This window comes from Aotus nancymaae, unplaced genomic scaffold (genome assembly GCF_030222135.1).
Source record: "Aotus nancymaae isolate 86718 unplaced genomic scaffold, 86718_ANA_hifiasm-v0.15.2.pri h1tg000019l, whole genome shotgun sequence".
In the NCBI taxonomy this organism is placed as follows: domain Eukaryota; kingdom Metazoa; phylum Chordata; class Mammalia; order Primates; family Aotidae; genus Aotus; species Aotus nancymaae.
The window spans coordinates 48,319,751-48,343,740 of NW_026988431.1; the positions used below are offsets into that span (position 1 = coordinate 48,319,751).

Below are 23,990 nucleotides of genomic sequence, written 5' to 3' on the forward strand. Positions count from 1 at the left end.
TAATGTGTTCAAGAATATCATAAGGGAAAGGTGAATTAATTATCCATTTGATACTTATTTATTAGTTGCCTATAATGAACCATATTCTATAAGTCAGGAAGATGAGAAATGAATTCACTGATAAAAAGTTTTAAATGGAACAGGCAATGACTCACATACATGAAAACATTAGTGATATTGTTCGGCTCTGTGTCCCCACCCAATTATGATCTCAAATTGCAATTCCCACGTGTCAAGGGAGGGACCTGCTGGGAGATGACTGGTCATGGGGGTGGTTTCTCCCATGCTGTTCTCCTGATAGTGAGGGAGTACTCATCAGATCTAATGGTTTAAAAGTGGTGGTTTCCCCTGCATGCCCTCTCTCCCTCTCTTGCCACCTTGTGACGATGTGCCTTGCTTCACCTTTGCCTTCTGCCATGATTGTAAGTTTTCCTCAGAAAACTCCCAAGCCATGCAAAACTGTGAGTCAATTAAACCTCTTTTCATCATAAATTACCTAGTGTCAGGTAGTATCTTTACAGATGTGTGAAAACAGACTAATAGAATTAGTGACAAATTAATGTATATTTTCATTATACTTTGTATAATTGCAAAATATAATGTAATATTTTGCAACACAATAAAGTGCTAGTTTTTTCTCACAGCAATAAAAAGAAAAGTGGTTGGGACTTATAAACATAAGCTGCCATGTATCATTGTCTATATGTATCAGAAATTAATGCTTACACATGCTTTTCAAATTTCTGTGATAATAAATTACCTGAGGAACTGTTTTTTTTTTTTAATAGGCATTTTTAAGACCTACTGAAATGAGTTTGCAGAGGACCTGGAGAATCTGCACTTTTAACAAAGGTCTCCATTTATTCAGATTAGGCAGGTTTGGAAAACACTGCAGTCTTCACAACAATGCCAAGACAATATTATTATTCCTGTTTTATAGTTGAAAAAACTAAGGTTAGAGAGATTAATTAGCTACTCCAAGGGCTCCCAAGTTAGGAAAAAACAATCTGACTTCCAAAACTTTTGTTCTTTTCACTGTACTAAGCTTTCTTTGTTCTCTGAGAAAACGATTAGGTGGGATATAGAAACATGGAATTAAAACACTTATAGAAAAATTTATTTATATTTCTGTTTAAAAATAATGTTATAGAAAAAAATGTGAAGATGGCAGATAGGAGGCAAGACTAGCTTGCAGCTTTCACTTGCACAGAGCAGCATGTGAAGACTCCCATTGTGAACTTTTGCGCCAAGAACTACCACAGGAACATACCAGGAAAGCCAAGAGAATCCAGACTCTTTGAAAGAACTGGATCACCATGGCAGGCTCCCTGAGACACCAAAAAATTGTAATTCAGCTTGCTTTCTCAATAGGGAAGCTTGTGGTCTGGAGCAAGTTCTCAGCCCTGGTCACTGGCTGCCTGGACGTGGACTTGTGCTGTTGGTGGGAGTGAGACCAGCCTTTAGGACTGTGGCTGTGTGGGAGTGCGGTGAGGCCTGTGACTGCTGGTTTCCCCCCACTTCCCTGGCAACCTGTATGACCCAGTAGAGGCAGCCCTACTCCCCCTGGAAACATAACTCCATTGGACTGGAAACCAAACCCCATCCCCGGCAGCAGCCACAGCAAATCCCACCCAAGGAGAAGGTGAGCTCAGGAACGTCTATCCCTGCCCCAACCTGGTGGTCTTTCTCTACCTGGCCTGGTAGCCAAAGACAAAGGTCATAATCATGTGGGCGTTCTATGGCCCTGCCCATCACCTGAGAAACCTGAAGACTTAACCAGGCATCCATAGGGCAAGTTCTCATCCTCCCTATAGGAGTGCAGCTAATGCACTCTTCACAGTGCCACCTCCTGGCTGGAAGCCAACCAACACAAAACCAGCACACTCAACAAAAACACAACTGAGAATCCCCACAGAGTCCACTTCACTCCCCTGCTACCTCCACCGGAGCAGGTGCTGGTATCCACAGCTGCAAGACCTGAAGATTAATCCCATTACAGGATTCTTTGCAGACACTCCTAGTACCAGTCCAGAGCCTGGTAGCTCGGTAGCTCACTGGGGGCTAAACCCAGAAGAGCAAAAATAATCTCTACAGTTTGGCTCTCAGGAAGATCCATTCCTAGGGGAAGGGGGAGAACACCACATCAAAGCAGCACTCCATAAGACAAATACTCTGAACAGCAGCCCTTGAATCGCAGATCTTCCCTCTGGCATGGTCTACCCAAATGGGAAGGAACAAGGAAAACAATTCTGGTAATATGACAAAGCAAGGTTCTTTAGTACCCCCGAAAGATCATACCAGATCACCAGCAATGGATCCAAACCAAGACAAAATCTCTTAATTTTCAGTAAAAGAATTCAGAAGGTCGATTGCTGAGCTCATCAAGGAGGCACCAGAGATAGGTGAAGTCCAACTTAAAGAAATCAAAAACATGATTCAGGATATGAAAGGAAAATTCTTCAGTGAAATAGATAGCATAAATAAAAAAAAATCACAACTTCTGGAAGTCAAAGATACACTAAAAGAAATGCAAAATGCACTAGAAAGTGTCAGCAATTGAATTGACCAAGCAGAAGAAAGAATTTCAGAGCTCAAAGACAAGGCTTTCAAATTAACCCAATCCATCAAAGACAAAGAAAAAATAATTTTAAAAAATAAATAAAGCCTCCAAGAAGTTTGGGACTATGTTAAACATTCAGACCTGAGGATAATTGATATTCCTGAGGCAGAAGAGAAATCTATGTTTGGAAAACATATTTGAAGGAATAATCGAGGAAAACTTCCCCAGCCTTGCTAGAGATCTAGCCATCCAAACATGAGAAGCTCAAAGAACACCTGGGAAATTCATCGCAAAAAGATCATTGCCTAGGCACAGTGTCATCAGGTTATCTAAAGTCAAGATGAAAGAAAGAATCTTAAGAGCTGTGAGGCAAAAGCATAGGTAATTTATGAAAGAAAACCTATCAAATTAACAGCAGATTTCTCAGCAGAAACCCTACAAGCTAAAAGAGATTGGCGTTCTATTTCTAGCCTCCTTAAACAAAACAATTATCAGGCAAGAATTTTGTGTCTAGCGAAACTAAGCTTCATAAACGAAAGATACAGTCTTTTCCAGACAAACAAATGCTGAGAGAATTCACTACTACCAAGCCAGCACTACAAGAGCTGCTAAAAGGAGCTCTAAATCTTGAAACAAATCCTCAAAATACACCAAAACAAAACCTCCTTAAAGCATAAATCTCACAGGACCTATATAACAATAACACAATGAAAAAAAAAAAGGTACTCAGGCAACAAATAGCAAGATTAATAGAACAGTACATCACGTCTCAATACTAACATTGAATGTAAATGGTCTAAATGCTCCACTTAAAAGATACACAATTGCAGAATGAATAAGAATTCATCAACCAAGTTTCTGCTGTCTTCAGGAGACTCACTTAACACATACAAACTCATAAAAAGGTAAAGGGGCGGAAAAAGATATTCCATGCAAATGGACACCAAAAGCAAGCAGGAGTAGCTATTCTTATATCAGACAAAGCAAATTTTAAAGCAACAGCAATTAAAAAAGACAAAGAGCCAGGGGTGGTGGTTCGTGCCTGTAATCCCAGCACTTTGAGAGACCAAGTCGGGTGGATCACCTGAGGTCAGGTGAAACCCAGTCTCTACTAAAAATACAAAAATTAGCCAGGTGTGGTGGCAGGTGCCTGTAATCTCAGCTACTCAGGAAGCTGAGGCACAAGAATTGCTTGAAACCCAGAGGAGGAGGTTGCAGTAAGCTGAGAGCACATCGTTGCACTCCAGCCTCAGCTTCAGAAAGTAGGAAACACTTGAGGAGTTACTTAACCCATGGTCTCTTTTCTATAGATTTCAGGGGGTTTATAAACACCTTGAAGTAGTATCTGCAATGTTTTATGAATGTTTGGTTTCTGGGAGAGCTCATAGCTTTCACAGATTTCTCATTAAAGTCTATAGCACAAAAAGAGCTGAAGAAAATAAAGAGATTATCTAATTTACTCAAAAGGATTTTTTTTTTCAGAAGTGGCTGGTTTTGAATCCCTGACAAACCTGTATAAGCATCAGACAAAAGGATTCAAGGCAGTGGTGTGCTGTTAAAGGTTTAGGGGCCGGCTATTCAGCAAAAAGAAGTCCTAACATACACTATTTGTTGATTTCTGTGATGTACATACTCCACCATGGCCGGTTTCAAGCTACAGATGAGACATTGACTAATACAAAATTCCGGAAGATATTAATGATCAGCTTCTAGAAGGCTGTAGGAGTCAACTCCAGCAAGACCTCTGAAGGTGAGTTGGTTTTTCTCAGGTCTGCAGAAAACTTAAATTAGGGCAAGTCATTAATGAAATTAGTTGAGCCTAAGTTTGTGTACATTTTCTGCTTAAATTTTGTAAATATTTCTCTAAATGTAATATATTTAAGAAGCAGTTTTGAAGTGTTTAGCAAGTTTAAAAATCAGAATGAATGAATAGAGCAAAAGCTTTTTCTAACTTTTTGATAAGAGGATTAATTTACATAGAGAAATTAATTGAATGGAAGATAGTGTAAAAGTTCTGAGGAAGAAATCAGCCCCCTTCTAGAACAGTGGTTCTCAAAATACAGATCTCAGGGCAGCAGCAGCAGCAGCAGCACCTGAAAACTTGTTAGAAATTAAATTCACAAGCTCCCACCCCAGATCTGAATCAGAAACTTTGAGAATGATGTCCAGCTATCTGTGTTTTAACAAGTTCTCCTGAGGATGCCAATGTGCACTAAAGTCTGAGCACCATTTCTCTAAAACAATGGTTCTTAAATTTTAGTGTGTCCAAGTGTCCCTGAAGGAATTTGTTAAAATGCAGATTTCTGGTCCCAGCGCATACCTGGTGAATCAGAATCTCTCGGGACGAGGTTCAGGAACAGCACTATGTTTTATTTTATGTAATTTTGCTCTATTTTATTTCTTGTATAAGCTATAGCTTGCAACACAGAGTCATCGAGAGGAAAAAAGAAACTTCTTATAAAAATTTTTAAATATTCACAAAAGTAGAATAAAGAGTATAATAAATCCTTATGAGATCATCACTCATCTTAAGAAAATGTCAGCATTTTGCCTTTTATTTAATGTTCCCCATTTCATTTTTCAGTCTGTTTTCTACAGGATTTTTTTTTTTTTTTTTTTTTTTCGGAGCTGGAGTCTCACTCTATCGCCCAGGCTGGAGTACAGTGGCACGATCTTGGCTCACTGCAACCTCCACCTCCTGGTTTCAAGCAATTCCCTGCCTCAGCCTCCGGCATAGCTGGGATAAAATGCACCCAGCACCATGCCCGGCTAATTTTTGTATTTTTGGTAGAGACGGGTTTCACCATCTTTGTCAGGCTGGTCTTGAATTCCTGACCTCATGATCCACCTGCCTCAGCCTCCCAAAGTGCTGGGATTACAGGTGTGAGCCACCGCGCCCAGCCTCTACAGGAATATTTTAAGGTAAAGACATCCTAATATCTAACCAAACATTATTTTAGTATTATCTCTAAGAGATAAGAGTCTTTTCTGTTGCCAAGTCAATATTATAATGTCTTAGTACATTTTATGTTGCTAAAAGGAATGCCTGAGGCTGGGTGATTTATAAAGAAAAGAGTTATAATAAGCTCATTCCACAGTCGTATAAGAAGTATGGTGTTGACATCTTGCTCAGCTTACTTTGAGGACTTTTATGCTGAGTCAAAACATGGCAGAGGTCAAAGGGTAAGCGGCCATGTGTGAAGAGGGACCAAACCCATGGGGCATTCTGGCTTTGTAACAACCCACTTTCTAAGGAGCCACTCTAGTCTCTAGAGAGTGAGAACTCACTCATTACCAAGAGAAAGGCACCAAGCCATTCATGAGGGAACCATCCCTATGACCCAAACACTTCTCACTCACTAGGCCCCACCTTCCAGAATTGCCACATTGGGAATTAAATTTCAATATGAGATTTGGTGCAGAAAAACAAACCATATTCAAACCCTAACAGGCAATGTATAGAATTAATAACAATTTCCTAATATCTTTATCACAGATATGCAAAAATGTGTCTTTTGTAGTCGATTCATGTATTGCATTTGTTGGCTATCCTTTTAAGCCTTTTTTATTCTGTAATAGTTTCTCCTTTCACACCACCACCCCTTTTTTTTTTTTTTTTTTTTTTTTTTTGGAGATGGAGTTTCACTCTTGTTACCCATGTGCGATCTCGGCTCACTGCAACCTCCGCCTCACAGGTTCAAGCAATTCTCCTGCCTCAGCCTCCCAAGTAGCTGGGTTTACAGGCATGTGCCACCATGCCCAGCTAATTTTGCACTTTTATACAGGGTTTCACCATGTTGGTCAAGCTGATCTCAGAACTTCTGGCCTCAAGTGAGGCCACCCACCTCAGCCTCCCAAAGTGCTGGGATTACAGACATGAGCCTCCATGCCTGGCCCCACCTCACTTCTTAATGCTAGTTATTTGTTGGAAAAACCAGATCATGTGTCCTTTATAATTTTCCACACTTTGGACTTGGCAGAATATATCCTCATGATTTGTTTAGAGTAGCCTTTTAGATTGACCCAGAAACTTGTTCTGCTTCAGGTTCACTTGTTTTGGTAAGAATACTTCATAGGTGGTACTCTGTACCTTCTACCATATTCTGTCAGGAGGCACACAATGTTGAGTTGTAATATTTTTGGTGATGTTAAATTGATCAGTGGGTACAGGTATAATCAGACTAATCCATTTAGTATGAAATTGCAAATTTCATTGTACATTTTCTGCCCCACACTAGGGCAGGGATCCCTGCCTCCTTTGAGTGGAGACTGGACTTAGAGACTGGACTCATTCCTCCTAGGCTTTTCCAATGGACGGAGTTTGGATAGACTTTCTTTTAGTTTATACTGATACTTGCAATTCAGATTTAATATCACCAATTATTTACTTGACTTTTACATTGATGATGTGAATTTCAAACTAACACTATCAATATTATCACAAATGAAAAGACTACTGAACGTGTTAAGATTTTTACCCCATAAGATGTGTACAGTCAAATATACTATGTTTTAAGGATACTTGAAAGATGTCTTTTCTCTGTGTGGCTATGCTACAACTTGATACACTATTAGATTTGCTTTAGTTTGTTTCAAATTTTGAGCAATTTTTTTTCTTTTTAACATATAAAATAGTTATATTATTCCAAAAATAAAAACTATAAAACAAGGCATATTCAGAGATATCTGGCCTCCATTTGTTTCCCCTCAATTTTAGTATTTTAATTTAAGCAAATACATGTATACATTGGTATAGCCCCTTTTTCTCTCATATGAAAGGCAGCATACATTGTCCCATACCTGGCTTCTTCACTTAACACTTTGTCCTGGAAAGCTCATCATATCAGTATCTAGAAATCCTTTTCATTTCTTTTTACAACTGCAGAAGTACTACATAGACATACCATAGTTTATTCAATTAGTCCCTTATTAATTTAATAGATATTTGGCTTATTTCCATGTTTTTTTTTTTTTTTTTGACAGAGTTTCACTCTTGTTGCCCAGGCTGGAGTACAATAGTGCAATCTTGGCTCACCTGCCTCCCACATTCAAGCAATTCTCCTGCCTCAGCCTCCTGAGTAGCTGGGATTACAGGCATAAGCCACTCTGCCTGGCTGATTTTGTATTTTTAGTAGAGACAGGATTTCCCCATGTTGGTCAGGCTGGTCTCAAATTTTTGACTTTAGGTGATCTGCCCACCTGACCTCCCAAAGTGCTGGGATTATAGGTGTGAGCCACTGTGCCTGGCCTTATTTCCAGGTTTTTGCTAAACAAATTATTCCAGAATAAATAGACTTGCATATAAGCCATTTTGTAGTTTTGCTCATGTACCTGTGGAAATTACCGTATTCCTAGAAGAGAGATCGCTGAGTCAAAAATTAAATATATATGTAATTTTGATAGATATGTACTGCCAAATGCCCCCCAAAATGTACCATTATGAATTCCCAAAGACAATGTGTGACAATTCCACACAGCCTTACCAACACATATGTTGTCAAACATCTTTATTTTTTTCCCATCTGATAAGTGAGCAATGATTCCTCAGTGTAGTTTTAATTACATGTCTCTTTTTGCAAACAAGAGGATAAGGGCCAAGTATACTTTTACATTATATGTTCTGTGAATTGTCTTTTTTTTATCTCTAGCCCTTTTTTTCTTTCGTAGAGATGGGGTCTCTCTCTGTCATCTACACAGGTCTCCAGTTTCTGGGCTCAAGCAATCTTCCCAAAGTGCTGGGATTACAGGCATGAGCCACCGTGCACAGCCTTAGCCCATTTTCTCTATAGTTTTTTTCCAGAGGGCAGGGGGTAGAATTTTTTGTAATGTGATTTAATTTATCAAACTTTTTTGATGACATGCATTTTTCATTAAACATTTTTCTCACTCAGAATATAGAGAAAATCATGCATAATTTCTTTTTGTCCTGAAAAAATTCTTATGCACGCCAAAGTGCCAGTTTATAATACAAGTTTGTAAAGTGATGTCAAACATTGCATTATGTAACATGAGACATTTAATGATCAGTCATGTTCATGGTTTTCTTAACTCTTCTAAATGATGTCAATCTGATATCTTCTTGCCTGAATGACAAAACATTCCATTAGTAAAACAGAAAAGATTGTTTCTGGAATAATTTGTACTATGAAGAAACATTCAATTATTAAAACCCTTACCTTTCTAAGAGAAGACAACATAAATCATTATGATGCAGCCCACAATCCAGCCTATCAGGAGAAGAATAGGAACCAGAAGGTGTGAAAATGTAGACTGTGCTTTAAAATAAACAAAAGAAAACAGATTAAGTTGGTCATTTTGGAATTAAATTTTCTGAGTCAAGAGAATAAAAGGAATCTGGTAATGTCAAGAAAAAAGTATACACTCCCTAGTCATACTCATACATAAATATTTTTTCTTTTCTACAGAGAATATGTGTGACTGTCATAAACCCTGGGTATTCTGAATCAAACCATGGGTCTTTTACTGTTATGTGACCTTGGACAATTCTGAGCTTGAACTTTCCTATTGGTAAAATATTGATAATAAAACTTGTGCTATCTGCCCCCTGGAATAGTTTTGAAGGTCAAATGACATAACATATGTGCAAAGTTTTGTAAACTCTAACCACCATGTGTGTTTAATGTATACAGAACACATTCATGCATTTCTGCAATAACACATAAGCAGCTATTTATAGAAAAACAATCTAATACAAGTCAGACAATTCCCACTAAAGTAAATAATTATAACACAGAAAAAGGTGTTGAGAACTGTTCTTGGCCTCAATAGCTGGATGTAATTTTAAATGTCACAGGGAAAGGAAAGCTTCATACATTATATAACCATTCTTGACTACAGAAAAGAATTTCTATTTTTGAAAATTGTTCAGTATAAGAACCAGCACTGAACCTGAATCAATGGGCAGTAATAATCCAACGCACACATAAATGACTTTGGTTATATATGATTCCTCCTGTCCCTCCTATTTGTACTCTTACCTATAAAAAGCAGTTTATACAAGTATCTCTTTAAGTATTCACTGCATTTCAATCTTGTTCTTTCAAGCAAACACACACACGCACACACACAGAAATCCACACATACGTCACACAAAAAGATTTAGAAAGAGCACAGAAAAACATTCCATAGAACTAATGTCCCTGTGTTAAGGACTCAGATACATTCTTTTTTTTTTTTTTAAGGCAGAGTCTCACTCTGTCGCCAGGTGCCAGGCTGGAGTTCAGTGTCGCGATCTCGGCTCACTGCAACCTCTGCCTCCCGGGTTCAAGCAATTCTCCCCCCTCAGCCTCCCGAGTAGCTGGGACTACAGGCGCACGCCACCATGACCAGCTAATTTTTGTATTTTTTAGTAGAGATGGGGTTTCACCATGTTGGCCAGGATGGTCTCAATCTCTTGACCCTCTGATCTGCCCACCTCGGCCTCCCAAAGTGCTGGGATTACAGGCGTAAGCCACGACGCCCGGCCCTCAGATACATTCTTAACTGCAAAGCACAATTAGATCTTATGCCATTAGTTAACAAAGAGAATGTATATTCTTAGCAATTGTACTCCTATTACGATTTCCATCACTTTAAAATGTGAAATTTTAAAAAATGTTATTAAAATAAAATCATCAGAAGATGAGACACTTTTAAAATTAGAAGACACTCTTATAAAAGCAAATTTTCTGAAGTGGAGATGAATTTTAATATTGTAAATCTATTTTTCCAAAAATGCTAGAGTCTCTCTTAACTGACAAAATTCAACATGCTCTTGTTGCTTCTCCATCTCGCTGTGACCTTGCATAAGGCATTAAGCACTAAACGGAAAACCCTTCTCTTTACTTGATATGTGGTATTGCTTAAGGATAAAGCAAACAACATGAGATGCCCTTTGCTCTCATTTGGACGAAAGCCTTTTTATGAATTAAGGTACCACTACAATGAAATACATAGCAGCAATTTTTTTGAAAGTCCATGTATGCGGCTTTGTGTTTTTCTCAATTTCGAAGAACTTGAAAGTTAATATTAACCCTTTAATTGTGCATTTATATTTTATGAATGCATATTTAATAAAATTTAACATAAGCATATCTTAATAAAATTTACATATCACAAAGCCTTAAAAGTAAATATCTCATTATTTACTTTCCTTGTAAAACAGTACCAGTAGCACTGACTGGGAATTTTAACACTCCAAGTATATATTCCATTAGTGTTTTTTTAACTAATATTTTCAACTTTACTAACACCTGTAGAATTGTTTGAAAATTGGAATACATAAGAGCACAACATACTTTGCATATGTCACTTGTATTGCTAGTAGAAATAATAACAAAACATCTCTTTAAACAAGAAGTGCAATTGCAAAATGCTTCTCTCTTGTCCAGTTCTGAGCACATCAAAGTAGTTACAGCTGGAAGTGTTCTTGAGGACACTGTGCTCCAGAAAACACTGTCCAGGTTAAACACCTGGTGCCACCACTCTTTAGGGATCATGGATAAGTTACTAAACTGCTATGTCTCAGTTTTCTTATCTATAAAATGGGGATGATGATGATGTGCATATTTCACAAGTTCACTGTCAAGATTAAAGCAAAATTTCCTGTAAATGTTTTAAAACTATTTATTAGATACAATATATATTCGACCTATTTTGACAAATTAGAATCAATTATTTTATATAATTATACAACATAAATACAAAAAAATGTTTAAAAAACAGAAAAAGTTAGATGTGGAACAAAAATGTTAGATGTGGAACAGATGACTCAGCCCAATATCCTCATTTTACTGTCAGAAAACAGACTCAGAGAGGTAGACAGAGACTTCTCCAAACTCACATAGCCATTTGCTAGCAGATCTGACACAGAACTTAACTGTCTTCAATTCTGGTTCAGAATTGAAATCAGAACTGACTTCTAACTCACCTTTCAAAATAAGCATAAACAAAATTAAGCTCTTTTGCTTTGTTGATCATTTTAAAATTATGTATAACCTATAGGTCTGATCCATAAATTGTATATTTAATGCATTTTTGCATATAATATACATGCAGTATTATATATGGTTAATGGTCGTTTAGAATAGATACCACATTTTTTAGAATGACTGGGAAACACCAAGAAACATAAATAAACCAAAGTCAAGAAACCTTTTTTTGCCAGGAGAATCCAGTGCCTTAAATCTTACCTTTTTCAGCCATTATTCCTGTTGGTGAGTGGCTTGGTCAGGTCTCACTTACCTCTTTGTTTTTGTTATCCAGCGTCTCTTTGAACTTTAAATAGAGAGAAATCTGAAGAGTGTGGCAGCTGCCCGTCTCCTGGCTGCCAATTGTCTGCAGAGTGATGTAAGTCATTGGAAAGCAGAACACCTCTGGCTCTTCCTTATCCTGTTATTATGGAGAAAACAAGGGGCTACGTGACCCAAACAATTAGGTAAGCTGAATTATCCTAATGCAGAGATTCACAGGTTTTTAATTTGCACAGTGCCTTCAGATAACATGAAGAAAATGTTCTGTAAAGGGGGTGTACAGAGGAAAAACAAACTTCCACCTAGACAAGTGCTATCAAGGAGAAGGGTGATACATTAGAAAGAAATGATTTTGATGTTGGAGAGACTTGGGTTCAAATTCCAGCTTTTTCTGTAATGAAAGCCAAGTTGCTTAACCTGGGAATAAGCTTCTTTAATTTTAAAATGAGGATAATAATACCTACCCATGGGACTTGCATAAAGTTGAAATGTAAGTCTGTGTGAAATGTAGACAGTTCTCTATTACATTACAGATGGAAATGTTAAATGAAATAGTGCCCCTTTCTTTGAACTATTCTAAAAACAAAAAATGTTAATATATATGTACTAGAAACTAAAACAATACAGAAGTTGTGGCATTGCCTAGAATTTTTGGAAAGCAGTCATAAGCTTGTTGTTTTTATTAGCAATGTATAAAAATAGGATATTTCCTTTTTCAAAGTCCAAACTGGTTTATGTAACTGACCTAGACTATTCTCTATATTCTCATTGGAATAACTTTAATTTGTGACTCTGGATGGAAAAGTTTTACAGAGTGACACTGTGACCATCTCCCAAAAAATCTGACCATCTCCCAAAAAATCTGACAAAAACTTTGATCACATCTTGCCTGATCAAATTTCTCTCCACAGATTTTTAAGAGTGATATTTCCCTGCATATGACCATGTTCCATCACTTCTCAAAATCCACTGATGATTCTTTATCTCCTAGACAATAAAAATCTGAACTCCTTGTTTAGACATTTAGAAAGCCTTATTTCTCTACTCTTGCATTTGCAGTGATAACTTCAGTGACCCTGAACTCCTTGCTGTTCTTTGAATTCAGAATCCTCCTACTCTCACAGGCAAGAACATTTGACTTCCTACCTCAAATAATGTACCTATAGATTAGAATGTGCAGCCAAAAATCTGGCACATTTTTATCATTTATGCCAAGTTGTCCTCTCTCTCCTCAGTCTCTCTCTCTCAATGTATTATATAATATTGAAAAAAAATGTCTGGCTATATCAGGTAAGAAGAAAAACTATGTATTATTTATGCAACAAAATCCCTTGCTTACCTGCTAAAGTTGAGTTTTTTTTCAATATTAAATAATAATACATTAAACAAAGGTTAATTGAGGGTAAGAGAGAGAAAAGAAATAAAAATGTTCACTGATCTCATTTAAATATAAAAAATTTTAGTTTAATGAGTTCAAATGAACACTAATTATCTTAAGGAAAAAAATGACATTCAAAAAAAATAGTGTGGTACCCACAAAGAGCACAAACATACATACCAAAATAAAATAATTTGCCTAAAACATATGAAAAGGTTTTTACATTTTAAACACTCATTTCCATTTCAATTATATTAAGCTTTCTTCTTGACATGAAATTGACTATTATTAACATGATTGCTGTCAATTTGGATTTGAGGAGGGATTAGATTATAATTCATCATTTATTTTCTTTACTTTTCTATAGAAAGAAGGGAAAAACTGATTCAATGAATGTGAATACCTCAGACTTCAGAAAAGAATTCAGTCTAGAATCTCATTTCCTTGGTTATACCATCAGTAAATTTTTTAAATAAATGTTTTATAATAGTTAATCAGGAAAGGAAGTTTTATTCATTAATAGACCGATTTCACTTTGAGCTCATAAACCCAAGGGCCTATATTTGACCATTTTCTAACCTTTCTCTTAGGACATACTAATTAGGAACATCTTCTACTTCTAGTTTACATGCTCTCTTAAACATTTTGCTCTCTAATCCCTTATTCTCAAGTGACATTAGATTCTTCTGAGATATGTGAGCTAAAAAACTTGAATATTTGGTTCCTTCTTTAAAATATTTAAGAATTCTTCACTTTTCAAATATTTTTAACTACCAGTGTCTGGAATTATAGTATATAGACCCGACCATGGTAGATGGTCAATGGATCTTTACTTCATGGCTGACTGACTGGGTGGGTGGACGTAATAATAAATGCTGTATAAGGTAGCTTAGTTTGCACTCTAAACAAAGGCTTACTTATGGCAATACCTAAAAGAGTAATAAGTAATAAAATTGTCTTAACTATATTCTAGTCTTATGATATGTGCATGTATAAACAATACAGTGTATTTAATTACTGGTAACATTAGAAAAATCTATAAATAAGAATATAAACAAATAAAAGAGAGTGACATCTGCAAAAATAGAGAAATGGGGGCCTCTAAAATATCTCTCCTACATAAGAGCACCAAGAAAGCTGTCTAAATTTTTTTAATCAGTTTTTCAGAATTCTGGAAATTTACCAAAGACTTACAGCAACTGGGGGAGCCAGAATCTCAGTAGGAACAACAGCAAGTTTTGTGATGTTTGAATTTAGCCTATTCTGACCTTCCTCTCTCCAGCTTTGAAGTAGCCTTGAAAATCAATATCCAATGATCTCCACAAAAACTAGCAGCCTAGCAGCCACCAGAGGAGACAGAGTGCAACAGAACTCTTTCAAAATCTCAGTTGTAGAAAACAGTAACTATTTGACCTGTCTGGTGGTTCTCTCAAAGATCTCACCTGCAAGGCTATCTTTACTTAATCAGACTCAGAAAAAGTACCCACTCCCAGGGCATTTGTTGAAGACAATTAAAGGCAATTGTTTAACATCACAGTTGCCTAGATAACAGAGTGAACAGTAGGCTAATTAAAAAGCTTAAAAGGAGAATCTAGGGAATGAGATGTCAATAGGGATTTGGAAAGCTTCACATATCTTTGAGAATCTAGAAGACTACATGCATATGTTCGGCCATGGGCATGACCTCATGGCTGTGGGTATGCTTAGGAGAGGCCTGAAAAGGCCCTAAGCTTTCACCTCTGGCTAACCTTGAGGCTCAAAATGGAAAGCAAAGGGTAAAGCAAAGGGTAAGGCAGTTGTCAACTACCTGGCTGAGTGTTAAAGGCATAGCTCAACACATACAAAGAGCCCATCATCAAAGTCTGGGAGACACATTAGTTACAGGGATTTAAAGAAATCTTTGTCCAATCATTAGCTGATAACAAAACTAACTGAGTGAAAACTTCGGTGGTCATATACAACAAAGAATACAAATTGTACAAAATCAGTTCAGAAAGTCCCTAAGCAAATGAACAATAATAACAAGGAGCAATGACAACAAACTCTTTGGAGGAGGAAGAATATGATTTTAAGAGTTGACATTATTTAAAATGACCAACTTTCAACAAAAAAGTTATGAGATACGCAAAGGAACAGAAAAGTATGGCCCATACACAGAGGTAAAAAAATCTATCAAAAGTAACTGTTTCTGTGAAAGTCTATAAATTAGACTGACTAATGAAGACTTTACATCAGGTATTTTAACTATTTTCAAATAACTTTTAAAAAAGCGGCCGGGCGCGGTGGCTCAAGCCTGTAATCCCAGCACTTTGGCAGGCCGAGGCGGGTGGATCACGAGGTCAAGAGATCGAGACCATCCTGGTCAACATTGTGAAACCCCGTCTCTACTAATACAAAAAAATTAGCTGGGCACGGTGGCGCGTGCCTGTAATCCCAGCTACTCAGGAAGCTGAGGCAGGAGAATTGCCTGAACCCAGGAGGCGGAGGTTGCGGTGAGCCGAGATCACGCCATTGCACTCCAGCCTGGGTAACAAGAGCGAGACTCCACCTCAAAAAAAAAAAAAAAAAAAAAACAAGAGAATGCCATCTCAGCAAAAAGAATCCAAGTAGAGAGAAAAATGAAATGAAAATTTTACTAGAAGCTCAATAGCAGATTTGAGCAGGCAGATGAAAGAATCAGTTAATCTGAAGACAGTTTGATTGAGATTATCCAGTACAAGAAACCAAAAGAAAAAATAATAATAAACAGAACCTTAGAGATCTGTGAGACACCATCAAGCATATCAACATATACTTAGAGAATATGAGAGCCCTAAAAGAAGAAAAAGAGTAAGAGCAGAAAAAAATATTTCAATAAATCACGGCCAAAAGTTTCCCAAATTTGTGAAAAGTGTTAACGTACATATTCAAGAAACTTAATTAATTCTAGGTAGAATAAACCCAAAGAGAACAATACTTAAACACAAAATCTCTGTCAAGAACCAAAGACAGGCAGGGTGCAGTGACTCATGCCATAATCCTAGCACTTTGGGAGGCTGAGGCAGGTGGATCACTTGAGGTCAGGGGTCAAGACCAGCCTTGCCAACATGGTGAAACCCCATGTCTACTAAAAATACAAAAATTAGCCAGGTGTGGTGTCACACACATCTGTAATCCCAGCTACTCAGGAGGTTGAGGCACAAGAATCACTTGAACCTGGGAGGTGGACATTGCAGTGAGCTAAGATTATGCCACCGCACTTCAGCCTGGGTGACAGAGTGAAACTCTGTCAAAAAAAAAAAAAAAGAAGAAGAAGGAAGGGAGGGAGGGAGGGAGGGAGGGAGGGAGGAAGAAAAGAAAAGAAAAGAAACAAACACAAAGAGAAAATCTTGAAAGCATCAAAAGAGAACTGACTCATTATATGCAAGGGATACTCAATAACATTAACAGCTGATTTCTCAATAAAAGCCGTGAAGCTTAGAAGTCAGTGTTATGCCATTAAAAGAAAAACACTGTCAACCAAAAGTTCTGTAACAAGCAAGACAATCTTCAAAAAGTAAATTAAAAATTATGACATTCCCAGATAAACAAAAACTGAGATAATTTGTTGCTAGCAAAGCTGCCCTGCAAGAAATACAAAAAGGAATCCTTTCAGAATTAAATAAGAGGTCACTAGACAGTAACTCAAATCCACATAAAAAAATAAAGAACATCTCTATAGGTAACTACATAGAAAAATAGGATAAATGTATTTTTTTTGTTTGTAACTCTTTTTTTTCCTTCTAACTAATTTAAAAGACAACTGCAATAATTATAAATCTGTACTGGTGGCATGCAATATATAATAATGTAATTTAAATTAAAATGACAACACAAAAAACGGAATGGAGTTCTACAGAAGCAAAGATGTTGTGAACTACTGAAACTAAGTTGGTATTAATCCAAATCGGATGGGTATAAATTAAAACATTCATTGTAATCCCTAGTGCAATTGCTAAGAAAATAACTCCAAGAAAAGATAGCAAAAGAAATTACAAAATCAAAATGATACACTAGAAAATATCAATTAACACAAAACAACACAGTAATGAAGGAACAGAGAAACAAAAAGATGACATACATAAAACAAATAGTAATTGTAAATCCTTCTTTATATGTAATTGCATTTAAATGGATTAACCACTCCAAATACAAGATAAGAATGGCAGAATGGATTTTTAAAAGTGATCCAATTATAAGCTATCTATAAAAGACAGTTTAGATTCAAAGACACAAATAGGTTGAGAGCAAAAAGATGTAAAAATACATATCTTGCAAATTATAATCAAAAGAGATCTGGAACAACTGTACTAATATTAAATGGAATAGATTTTAAGAAAAAAATTACTAGAAACAAGGAAACATCTTTTCTAATGATAAAAGAATCAGTTATAAACGTATATGTACTAAAAACAGAGCCCCAAAATACATGAAGAAAGACTGACAAAACTGAAGCAAATAGGCAATTCAACAATAACAGCTGAAATAATATCCTGCTTACAATAATGGACAGAAAAACTAGACAGAATATCAGCAATAGGGAACTTGAACAACACTATAAACCAACAGAAACTAATACACATTTATTGCATACGATAATAAACAGTAACAGAATACACATTCTTCAGAAGAAAATTTGGCAAATTCACAATTATATAAAAATTAAATAACATTTTCATCAAGAAGGAGAACGAGGGATGAGCCAGAGCAAGATGTGTGTTTATGATGGATCTATCTAACTAATGTAGTTTTGATAGGCTGAATGAAACTTTTCCATATTATCAACTTTTGTTGACTGAGTTGTATGAAGGAATTTATGTTCAAAGTCCCATAAAATTCAGCAAACTGCAGTAGAATGTATCGATAAATGTATTAGTTCGTTCTTGCCTTGTATAAAAAAACTACCTGAGACTGGGTAATTTATGGACAAAAGAGGTTTAATCAACTCACAGTTCTGCAAGCTGTACAGGAATCACGGCTAAGGAAGCCTCGGGAAACTTATGATCATGATGGAAGGTGAAGGGAAAGCAGGCACACCTTCACATGGTGTAGCAGGAGAGAGAAAACAAAGGAAGAAGAGCTACACACTTTTAAATCACTCACAAGAATAGCAAGAAGGAAGTCCAGCCCTGTGATCCAGTCACCTCTCACCAAGCCCCTCCTCCAACACTGAGGATTAGAATTCAACCTGAGATTTGGATGGGGACACAGAGCCAACCATATCAAGCAAGTTTATTTGTTCTGAGATATCCAAATGTAAAATGTATTGGGATTAACGAATAAGAGACAGCAAAATATCATGGACTACGGTCAGACACAGTGTCTTTCACCTGTAATCCCAGCATTTTTAGAGGCTGAGGAGGGTGGATGGCTTGAGCTCAGGAGTTTGAGACCAGCCTGGGCAACATGGCAAAACCCCATCTCTGCAAAAAGTTAAAAAATTAACTGGGTGTGGTGGTATGTGCACCTATAGTCCCAGCCACTGGGAGGAGAAAGTGGCAGGATGGCAGGATCACTTGCAACCAGGGGGTCGACCAGCCTGGACAACAGAGTGAACCCTGTCTCGAAAATAAAAAAGTCACAGATTACCTGATCTCCCTCCCTGGAGAGTCCTCTTTGCATTTCACAGAGAAGAAAATGTGGCTCAAAACAAAAGGCAGCACTATGATAGTGACAAGAACAGGGATTTGGGATCAAGTTTGAATCTCTGGTAATAGCTGTACGAACTTAAACAGTCACATGGGCTCTCTGAGTCTATTTCTTCGTTTGGAAAATGATAAGTGTAGCATGCAGCATTAGAGATAAACATATACAAAATTCTCAGCACCAGCCTAACACAAAGTAGGTCCCCAATGCATGGTAGTTGTTATCATTAAGCCAAGATAAACAAGGGTAAAGAGGAAGGAGAAGCAGTATCTACAAAGAACCAGATATCCCCCGTGCATGCTTCCAAGATCATTTTGAGGGTCATCTACGAGGAACCATATCTACTGATCATTAGGCCAGGACATAAAGGGGATTGTAGGAGTCCATTTTTCAACTCCCTGCTCATTCTTCAAGCTGCTTTTGATTGATTGCAGCCTGCATTTCTCCCTGAAACAACTCATTTCTAAATCACTAATACATTTCTAAGATCACTAAGACCTAAGATCCTATGACTTCTGTGTTATTAAGCCAACAAACATTTCTTAGTCCTGATATTATTTGACCTCTTGGCATTGCTTGATTCCATTGGTTACTTTCTCCTTCTTGAAATTATCTCTTCTCTTGGCTTCTGTGGCATCAGAATCTTCTGACCCTTTCTATTTTTGACTGTGCATTCTTAGTCTTATAGGTTTATCCTCATCCAATTGTCAAAACATGTTGTGTTTTGTTATGGACAGAGGGAGGGGAACAAGACACTCCTAGGCCTGTCAGGTGGTGAGGGGAAACGGGAGGGAGAACATTAGGACAAATATCTAAAGCAAAAGGGGCTTAAAACCTAGATGACGAGTTGATAGGTGCAGCAAACCACAATGGCACATGTATACCTATGTAACAAACCTGCACGTTCTGCACATGTAACCCGGAACTTAAAGTAAAATAAAAAAATAAAATAACATATTGTGTTTTGTAAGTTAAGTTCAATAGGATACGGGAACATGCAAATAACAGAGGCAATATACTGGCATGTGTGTATGTTGTAGGGGTCCAGCAGTGGCCTGCACATGTGTAGCTCAGGCTTCAGGCTCAGCAAACAGCACACACAAAGCTGCTGGCTCTACATGTATGCCAGTGGCTGGGACAGTCCAGAGGTGAGGGGAAGCAAGGGAGTGGAGCCAGGCTGGGACCTGGGTACAGAATGATGGTAGTGATAGCAGCAATAGCAGCAGCGGCAGAAATGCCAGGGCAGGAGCTGCTGGTGCTTAGGTAGTGAATTTCAACAGTATATTATAGAATCTTCAGTTTAAAAAGCTGTTCAATCTTGCAAGACGAACATCCGCAAGCTTAAAAATAGAAGTTAAATTCTAAAATTATCACGTTTGATGGAAAATAACACTATTATCATATTAAGCATTGGATAAACCAAGTATAAATGTGGTAAACAATTTTTAAATTAATTTTTTTGTAACTGAAGATATAGCAATAGAATGCATAACAGATATTTTGAAATGTATACAAATTAGAAAGTTTTTGTATACCCTCCACAAGTTACGGAAAACATCAGAGGAAATAATGAAATGTCATTGTATAAACTTACATTTAAAATTAAATTCAGACTTACACAAAATTTGTACAAAGAGTTACATCTTTTTCTAGAAAAAACAAGTCATCAGCTCTAGATGTACTGAAAATTATATTTTGACAGAATTTATCAGAAATTTATCCTAATTTGTTGCAACCTATAAAATACTCTTAACAGCTCCAGTAATCATTGCATTAGCAGAAAGATCTTCTTAAATTAAAATTGTCAAAAATGATTTGTGATGTTGAAATTACCAAGATCAATTAATGCTGTGTTCAATTATATCGATTTAAAATCGGAGAGGGATGGTGAAAGGAGGGAGAGCATCGGGAAAAATAGCTAATGGATGCTGGGCTTAATACCTAGGCAACAGGATGATCTGTGCAGCAAACCAGCATGTTACAAACCTGCACATCCTGCATGTGTACCCCTGAACTTAAAATAAAAGTTGAAGAAAAAAAAAAGGAAGCTGGGCATGGTGGATAATGCCTGTAATGCCAGCCCTTTGGGAGGCCAAGGCAAGAGGATCACGAGGTCAGGAGTTTGAGACCTTTCTGGCCAACATAAAACCTCATCTCTACTAAAGATACAAAAAATTAGCTGGGCATGGTGACGCTTGCCTATAATCCCAGCTACTCAGAAGGCTGCGGCAGGAGAATCACTTGAACCTGAGAGGCAGAGGTTGCAGTGAGCCGAGATCACACTGCTGCACTCCAGCCTGGGCAGCAGGGCGAGACTCTGTCTCAAACAAAAATAAAATCGAAAGAATAAAAGGAAATAATGTCGCTAAAAATTTAAATTTACATGATCACTTTTACGTGAATTTGCAAAAATGTGAGCCAGAAATCTTATGACAATCATGATATCGTATTATTAAGAATTACGGCTGGGTGCGGTGGCTCATGCCTGTAAGTAATCCCAGCACTTCAGGAGGCCGAGGCAGGTGGATCATGAGGTCAAGAGATAGAGACCATCCTGGCCAACATGGGGAAACCCCATCTCTACTAAAATATAAAAATTATCTGGGTGTGGTGGCGCGCATCTGTAGTCCCAGCTACTCGGGAGGCTGAAGCAGGAGAATTGCTTCAACCCGGGAGGCGGAGGTTGCAGTGAGCCAAGATCGCGCCACTGCACTCCAGCTTGGCACCTGGCGACAGAGCGAGACTCTGTCTCAAAAAAGAAAAAAAAAAAAAGAATTATATATTATACTACATAAAATATGACAGCAAAAATATTATTTTTGCAATATGTACATTTATGTTTCTCATTTATGTTGGCTATACCTATTGCATTTTGAAATTCAATGAGTATTTTTAAAGGAAAAAGTTTTATATTTTAATTTTTTGTTGGTTTTTTTTTGTTTTTGAGATGGAGTCTTATTCTGTCACCAGGCTGGAGTGCTGTGACACGATTTCGTCTCACTGCAGCCTGCACTTCCCAGGTGCAACCACCTCCCAAGTAGCTGGGACTACAGGCACGCACTACCACGCCCAGCTAACTTTTTGTATTTTTAGTAGAGATTAGGTTGGCCAGGATGGTCTTGATCTCCTGACCTCATGATCCGCCTACCTTGGTCTCCCAAAGTGCTGGAATTACAGGCATGAGCCACCACGCCCTGCCATATTTTAGTATATTTAATATATATTTTGCTGTTGTTTTTTTTTTTTAACAAAGAGCCCCAAATTTTTATTTTCCACTCAGCCCTGCAAATTTTGTAGGCAATCTTGATTCCTTCCATAAGGGAAGGAGAAAGTAGGGTGGTAAGAAGTCTGGGCCATCCACATCCCTTTCTCCCTCGATTCCTTTAACCACAGCCTCTCTCTGTCACATGTAACCCCTGAACATGCCATGTCGTGTATCATATATAACTCCTGAACACATCGTGCCATCAAGTATGATATATAACTCCTGAATATATCGTGCCGTCATGATTGATATATAATCCCTGAGCATACCATGTCATGTGTGATATGTAACCCCTGAACACACTAAGCCATGTATGAGATGGCCTCATATTTTGGGATTGTGGTTCTAAAAAGTTTAGAAACCTCTCATCTAGTCCAACCACACACATGGGAAGGAACAAACTAATGCATAGGAAGGTGAGTTGATTTTTCTGACCTCAGGGTTTGTCTCAAGATAACCTCCCCCACCACGCTGCTTTCTTGGTATCCATGACTCCATCATGGTGATATGATATGTTCAGGAATTGAATATAACACACAGCATGGAGTATTGGAGGTTATGATACATGACATGAGGTGTTCAGGCATTGGATACGAAACCCGTTTTTCTGGAACCCAGTTTGAAGAACCCCTATTATTATCCTACTTTAAAGCATAAAAGTTGAAAAAGGTTGGCTGGGGTATGCCCAAAAGTGAGCATTTATCTATCTATTTCTTATTCTAAAAGATATGACCTAATCTTAAAGCGATTTGCAAAGCAACTGATAAAATATGCTTTCAACCTAAATTTTTCTATTTCCCTAACGTTTTAATATTGATAACGACAGGCATAATATAGAATGTTGTCTTAGTGTCATTCTTATCATAGTGCTCATGTTCTTGGAGTCTGGTATCAGCAAGCTCCTCTAAAGCAGAAACAGAAAGGGTTACTACTTCAGATAGATGTTTATTGACTGAGTTGGATGGTTTCATCCTCCAGAGAAACCCTGTGCTTCAGAGAAGTCTTGACTGTGAAAAAGAATTATTTGCAAAGACCTGATAGATTCCAACATTCTTAAAAATACAAACTAACTCATTTCTGAGTTATAACAAAGGGTACAAGGTCTGTGGAGTTACAGAGACTGAAGTTCAAACTGCTGCTCCACTAGCTAATATTTGTGGGACCAGGTTACTGTCAAAAAAAATTCTCCAAACTGGGAAAAAAGGTGGAACATATCTTTTCAGTATCATATAGGGGCAAATGTCTCCTAGGATTGTCTAGACCTGTAATTAGTTTATCTCATTTTTACTGTTGATTAAAGGTCTCATACTTAGGGAATTTACCGATTAATTTTCAGGGTTTTGTCCAGTAGAAATGCAAACAATTTCCAACCAGTGGAACAGACAACCTAAAATATTGGTGGCTTGTTGGACAGTAACCAGTTTTACATCCAGCTCAGCAATTTTATCTTAACATTTCTTTGTTAAGTTGCTAATAACTGCCATCACTTCTTAAATGCTCTTTGAACTGATTATGACATCTTACCTGTTCTCTCATTAATTAATTAGTTCAGTAAAATATTTGACATCTGTCCTTTTTCTATTTACCTAAGAGTCATGATTTTATCCTTTTGAAAATCATACTCTAACATGACTTAACTCTTTTTGCCTCAGTTTCTCTATCTATAAAATGGAAAAGACCTACTTTATAAGGTTTTTGTGATAATTAAGAGACAGGATTTGTAAGGTACTGAGCATAGAAACTTTTGCTAAGTAAATGCACATGAGGCCTTACGCTTTCAATGTGACTCTAAAGAGAGTATTTAAGGCAGCTGGAATCAGGGTCGGGGGTCCAGTTTATCACTGTTCACCTTCAGCTTCTTTCCTAAACACT

General features: G+C 37.3%; 1 protein-coding gene across 1 annotated transcript; it reads right to left on the reverse strand.

Annotated features, from left to right (window-relative positions):
* Positions 1–8,050: 8,050 nt before the first annotated feature.
* On the reverse strand, positions 8,051–11,814 carry STRIT1 (small transmembrane regulator of ion transport 1). Its single transcript, XM_021669533.2, has 3 exons — positions 11,752–11,814; positions 8,737–8,835; positions 8,051–8,643 (listed from the first exon to the last, which is right to left on the reverse strand). Exons 1-2 carry the CDS (start codon positions 11,762–11,764, stop codon positions 8,741–8,743), a joined length of 108 nt encoding a protein of 35 aa, XP_021525208.1. The 5' UTR covers positions 11,765–11,814; the 3' UTR covers positions 8,051–8,643; positions 8,737–8,740.
* Positions 11,815–23,990: the final 12,176 nt, after the last annotated feature.